A 6,942-nucleotide genomic window follows, 5' to 3' on the forward strand; every position below is an offset into this window, starting at 1 on the left:
TTTTTTGCAAAAATCTATTTTCTCTAACATAGTCCAGACAAAACTCCACTCTACCATATCATAAGCCTTGCTCATGTCCAGTTTGACAACCGTCTCCCTTTCTCCAAACTATTTATTCTTTAGGAAATATATGAACTCATGACAATTAGCATATTGTCACTGATAAGTCGGCCTTTAATGAAGGTGCTTTGGTTGGGACTAATAAATTTATCCATAACATTCTGCAACCTGTGCACCAGAATTTTAGAAATAATTTTATAGAAGATACTGCTCAAACTAATAGAGTGAATTCGCTTTATAGTATCAGCATTAGGAACATTTGGTATCAAGAAAATAAGAGTATGATTAAAAGCCCTCAATAAATGAACCTTCCCTAAAAGAAACTAAATATTTTCTGTATCACATTAGCCCTTACAATATCCCAAACAAATGATAAAACTTTATAGTAAAACCATACTTAGGCCCAAAAAGTATTAACGGAAAAATATTTCTTACCTCCTTATCACAACAGTCATATTAAATCTTCTATTTGTGCTTGTTTCAATTTTTTACAAAAATATTCTCTAATTCAATTGTAAGGTCCTTTCGATTAGAGGATTTGAATAGATCCTCAAAGTGATTCTAAGCAATAATCTATATTCCCTCCTGGAATAGAGCTACTTCGCCATTCTTCATTTATCAATATGGTTATTTGATTCTTTCTATTCCTAGTGTGGAACTTGGAATGAAAAAACTATTATTATCACCCCACCTGAGTCATTGAACCCCAAACTTTTCCTTCTAATGTGCCGTTTCTCCATTATATAGGGCTCCTCCAACTCCTCCTCTAATTGTTGAATAGTCGTTCCATTCACCACTATGCCTTTTTCCTCTTCCTCTTCGAGCTTTACAGAGAGTAGGAAAAATTGAGTTTGTAAGTTTAAGCTAGTGGTTTTCTACGAACTAACGATGGCATGCATGCATAGTTTTTACATTGGGGATCCTTCAATTTTCACTGTCCAGATTACTTTCACCAAGCTGATCACTTTGTTCTCTTTGCACTATTGCTTCTGAAACCTAAATCTCCTCTTAGGTTTGAGGAATGATGCATCAGAATTTAGGAGCAATGAACAATGATTTGATTCAACTTCATTTAGATGCGTGAGTAAGGCCCCTGAACAAGAATTCTTTCATTGATTAGACACTGATCCCGATCTAATCTCTCTTTAATTAGTGCACTACCAAATTGTCTATCAGACCAGGTATACTTTGAGCCTTCAAACCTAATCACACGGAGGCTTCCTCCATTAATAAAATCCATGAAATTATGAATTGAAGTTATCGATTTGACCCTTCTACCTTCTTTCTCATGTGTCACCATAATTGCATTAAAATGACCGATTACTAGCTTGCACTCACCACACAAATCAAGACCTCTAGTATTCAATTGAATTGCTCATTTTTCAGCCTATCATCAGTGCTTAAATACACCTCAATCATATCGTATACTTTCTGCTATCTAGGATCTTCCCATTTGTAGTGAATGAAAAAATTCTCATGTTAACAAACTTGCACCATAGCATTATTTTCACTATAAAAAAAACCTCAGGGAATAGGTTTTACAAAACTCTTTCATGATTTGAACTGTCATGGGTTTTTTCAAACCCCAACAATTCAACATGATCATCTTCATTGAGCTTTGGGTGCCTCTTGTGGGTGACAGGTCTTCTTTTTTCCTATTATCATATTTTATATATATTTGTCCCTACTGTCAAAATTTTCTGGATCCGTCACTAATATTTGGTATTGGTATGGTTTGTGCTATGGTTTCATGTGTGTTTGCATGGCCTTAGTTCCACAATTTTTGTTTCTAGCAATGTTGACGGGGCTTGTTGAAGAGGGATGGAAGAAATTGTTTCAATGTTATGCGTATAAATTTATGAGGAACTTTGCAGAGTCATTCAAGCATCTGGTCATTGGTATAGGAAAACTCGAGTGTATTGTGTATCTTAATTTTTAGTAGCTGGTTCAAGGAATCAATCAACATTAGCCATTTGGATAGGCATTTTCTCATGTTGACAACACTCAACATTGTGTTCCTTGTTCTTTTCGCATTGTATTACTTTGCATATGTATACAAGAATGAGTTTTCGGAGGACGAAGAAGAAAAAACAATGGAGGAATTAATATTGGATCATGTTCTACAATCAAACTCACATGAAGCAGCAAATGAAATAGAGGAAAATTTGTCAATGGCAATGGCCCCCAAAGGGGATGGAGAAGCAAATGGAAGTGAGAAAATTTTGGCAGTTGGTGAAGTGTCGATGGTTCTTGAAGATGATATGAAATTGAGATGAAGCAAAGATTACAAAATGTTCATGAAATAGACTTATCAATTGAAGGAGATGCAAGAGAGGAAAGTTCGTAAATTTGGGAAGGGTCAATGGTATAATTTAGAACTTAGAATTAAATGTTCATGATTTAAGTTCTGAAATTTAAGATAAATAAAATAAATTAAAAAAATTGGTTGAAAAAGTAAGTTTTTTAACATTATTCAATAGAAAATTAATTTTTAATTAATTAATATTAGACAAGTTTTCATTGTAAACTAGGACTTTGGTATACTGAACTATGATACCTACCTTACACGTAAATAGTATGATTTTAAATTCGTAGATTTTTTCCCAATCTAATCTCATGGTCACTTTCTAATAAATTGTATATTTGAAAATCAGGGATTCATTGGAGACAAAATGGAAAAAGGTAAAGACCTTAAGGGCCGAGCAAGTAAGAAATCAACACAATCACACTCCAAGGAAGCACACCAATGGAGGGCGCACAACACTTCAGTGCCTCCTATGGTAAGTACTCAGTGGAATTTGAGTAAGCTACGTTGATTATCTTTCACGTAAAGCAAAGATGCCAACTTTAATTAGGTAAATTATTTGCTAGTTTGGTGTATGTTTCTCTAAGTGTAAAAGTGGTTCTCTATTTTGATAATGCATTGGATATACAGCATGGTTTCCATTCTAGTGTTCTTATGTGAATAATTGCACGGTTATTCTTTAATTTTCTGGATGTATCCGAATAGGGAAGCATCAGCGCTAGAGAGATGAAGGAGGGAGCCATAAAAAGACAACCCCGTAAAACCACTAAACCACAACCATTGAGGCTAGGCCGCAAAGAACCATCGGAAAAACACTCAGTGATGCATAATGTGAGTCCTACTAATTGTTTGTATATGTTCGGCTCCTAACATCATGACTTGAGTTCATGATATGATTTGTTGGAATTGCATTTATGTTTTTGACAACTAAAATATAACGGATGTTCAGTTCATCAGGTATATAGATGGTCATGTTAATTCTTACCTGGATGTTCATTTCGACATTATGTTGATTGTTTTATCTTCCTTAATTCCAATTCAGCTTCACTTGCTTTATTGCATGTTCATTTATAAATATGTTTCCTGTTTCTATTTTGTGATCTGTTCGATATTAAAAACACAGAAAAATGGGAAAGCTACCACGAGAAAGGTGCGCCTTGTCAAAGGCAAATCATGGGCAGACAACACAAAATCACCTGTAGAAGGAGCTGCCTCAAAGCCTAAGGAGACACATTTAATAGCTACCGACTCTGATGAGGAGGATAATGAGCCAATCGCTAAGAGAATGTGCCGCCCATTTCAACAAGTGGGAAGCCCACATGATGAGAAACAAGCCAATGACGAGGTCAATGTCAAGCATGAGAAAACTCCTGCAAAAATGTTAGTTCCCAATGATCGCACTCCAACCATGCTATCAACAACAGTAGTACCACTTGAAAGATATGATTTTGAGAGGCAAGTTCTTTATGACAAAATCTGTTATGTTTGTCCATGTTGCATATGCTATCATTCTAACTACTTTGAATGAATGAGGTGTTACTTTTATCTAAAATTTGTTGCTTTTTCGCAGTGACCCTAGCATTTTGTCCTTGCGGTGCCCGAAAAGTGAAGAACTGTGGAAAAATATTGAACAAGGTCAACACACAAGAAAGACACCCACCCCATCCCCTACTCAATCAGTGCATCCGAGACTTAAGAATTTAAAGTTGGACAAGAGTACAGAGAAACTAGTCCAAGGATGGATTCTGAACGCGTCCCTCGATAAAGAACAACCCTTGGCAAAGTACGAAAGTAGACCATATCTAGTATTGCTCAGGAAGGACCTATGGACGTTGAAAGCTCGTAGTTGGGTCAACAACAACGTATGTAAATAAAATCAAGTTCTATTTAAATTCACTACATTGCTACCATATGTTACATCTTTAATTGTATGGCCTAATATGTACGTGTAAACTTCATCATGCAGATCATACTATGGATGTGCTACATATTCAACGGAACAGCATCATCGAGATTTAGACGTGATTTTTACTGTGTGTGTCCGGGGATATTGGTAATCAACCTAAAGTATAATTTCACTCTTACAAAACTTGTGAGCATACTGACTGTTGATGGTTTAACAGGAAATGGTCATGCACCAACGAAATCTGGATGCCTTTCATGATACGGCAGTTCCGGTGTATATAGGGTTGGGTGCAAACTTCGGTGAGGACACTAGATTCTTCAACAAAGTCGAAGCAGCTAAGAGAAAATGGGTGAGCCAAAACTAACTAAACTATTCAATATTACACTGTATTTGCATGAATTCAAATTATCTATCCGTGTTAACTGATTTATATGTTTGCTGAATTTCTCACGCTTATGTTTGACTATATTAGTAACCTTGTATTATTCAAATTGCTACTTGTTAACTATCACATGAGCTGGATGGTCATTTTTACCAGGTATGGGATTAATCTCTTTGCAACTCTAGTGTATATATGTGTATTTTAGTAATACGAATACCATGGTACTTTAATTAATGGATTCACATCCAATAGACCTCTTGGTAGTTGTTCTTTAATTTGGTTTTGGCTTAACTTCATTTTAATGAATTTGTTAGGTGATGTCCTCTTTGGTGTTTGAGTTAATTTAAAAACAGTTTAATCTTGTGTTGAATGTGGTTGATTTGAAACAATTAAATAAGGTACACTAGCATGAATGAATTAAACAGTTGTCATGTCTTGAACGTTTTGGTCCATGTGTTTTTTGCTGCAGTGGTTAATTCCCATATGTTTGAACAACCATTGGTGGCTCTATGCATTTGAGGTGGCCAACAAAAGGATGTTGGTACTCGATCCTATGCATTCTGAGGCACCCGATGCTGGTCGGAATAAACTGGATGCATATGCGGTAAAAAAAGATCTCCCGTGTACCGCGTTAATATTATTTCTCATTTTAACCTTTATCATATCATCACCCTATAAATGAAACTATTTTATAGGGGAGACTGGTTGAAGACATGGCCAAAGTTGCCATCCCATCGTACGAGCGCACTACGCATGGCCTGCCTCGTGCATACGCCAAAGTCCCTAAGCAACCAAATAGGTGAGTTGCACCGAAACACACCTATTTATGTATTTGTCATGAACTGTATATACATGCATAGCATCCCAATAAATTCAATCTTCTTAATTTATGTAGCTATGATTGTGGCATTTATGTCATTAAATTTATGGAGAGGTGGACTGAAGACGGTCAACTTGATGCATGGGACAATGTGAGCTTACCAAAACTTCTAAACTTATTGTATGTAACGTGTAATAATCATTTGTTTGACGCTTCTAACCCGTCACTCGCTACGAAATTTACCATACAGGATATTCTTAAGTCAATTAGGTGGGAGTTGATGTTAGACATCATTATGGGTCCACAAAATTTATTGGTTGATCAGGTGCGAACGTTATTGGAAGCTAAAGATGTACCTCTACGCCGCAATCATCCAAAAAACAAGTGTAAAGAGGTCAGCACACCATTCACAGCACCAAGAACAAGAACTCTGGTACAGCAGGCCGAAGGATTACCCATGAAAAGAACTAACAAAGGGAGAAAAAAATAGCTGGATAAATTTGAATAGTACAATTCACTTTGGCACATTTTATTTGCTGAATAGTTGGATTTTTTTTAAAAGCAAAGGGTGATGTTTTGCTATTCACAATTACATAGATGTTGTATTCTTTTTGTGAAACTCTGTGATTCTTTTTCAAAATTGGCAAAATTTGAGGTGGATCTAAATCCAACAAACGACCATTCACATAGTTATTAGAATAACCATCTGGGTACTTAGTGATATAAACATCCAGCATTTGTTAACTGTACATGCTTAAACCGTGTCAAACAAAATAACCATCTAATTAAGAATTAAAATAACTATTTACATACCTATTAAATTGAACATCCAACATATTTTACTTGTACTTACTTAAACTAACCATCCTCATAAGAATTACATAAGGAAAGGTTTATGTTGAAGAAAAACAAACAAGAAGAAGTTTGCATTAAAAGTCTGTTATAAGCAACACGTGACTCTAAATCACTTGATTAAACTTGGTTAGTGAAATCACTTGGATGCAGAGTATTTCTGATAAAATTTATGTTTTTTATAAGATGGAGACTCACGTGTAATTGTTTTTATGTGAAATTGATAGTTAAAAACGGTTATATAACTTTACATGTTTAATTTGGCTAATTTAAAGTCTAATAATTTTTAACTATTAACTTCACATTAAGACAACTACACGTGAGTTTCTACCTTCTTATAAATCTCAAATATTCAAATAAAATGATCGAAACATAAAGGTATTTTTTATTTTAGAAATAAAAACCAAACAAAAACAAGAATAAGAACATTTGTCGGTGTGAGAATTTTTAGGTTGCGTTTGGTTCTGAGAACAGAATAAAACAAAATATTGAAAATAAGACACAAAATGCATGCAAATATACAAAAGTTAGTGTTCTTATATATTATATGGTGATAAATTAAAACAAATGAAAAAGTATAATTTATTTTTATTCAAATAATTTAAAAAAAAATATAA

General features: G+C 34.7%; 1 protein-coding gene across 1 annotated transcript; it reads left to right on the plus strand.

The window, feature by feature from the left end:
* Positions 1-3,091: 3,091 nt before the first annotated feature.
* Positions 3,092-5,934, plus strand: LOC110277945 (uncharacterized). The gene is made up of 9 exons (XM_052257893.1): positions 3,092-3,196; positions 3,489-3,820; positions 3,936-4,227; positions 4,332-4,418; positions 4,489-4,620; positions 5,123-5,257; positions 5,349-5,452; positions 5,549-5,653; positions 5,799-5,934. Exons 1-9 carry the CDS (start codon positions 3,092-3,094, stop codon positions 5,932-5,934), a joined length of 1,428 nt encoding a protein of 475 aa, XP_052113853.1.
* Positions 5,935-6,942: the final 1,008 nt, after the last annotated feature.

Source organism: Arachis duranensis, chromosome 2, assembly GCF_000817695.3.
Source record: "Arachis duranensis cultivar V14167 chromosome 2, aradu.V14167.gnm2.J7QH, whole genome shotgun sequence".
Lineage (NCBI taxonomy): Eukaryota > Viridiplantae > Streptophyta > Magnoliopsida > Fabales > Fabaceae > Arachis > Arachis duranensis.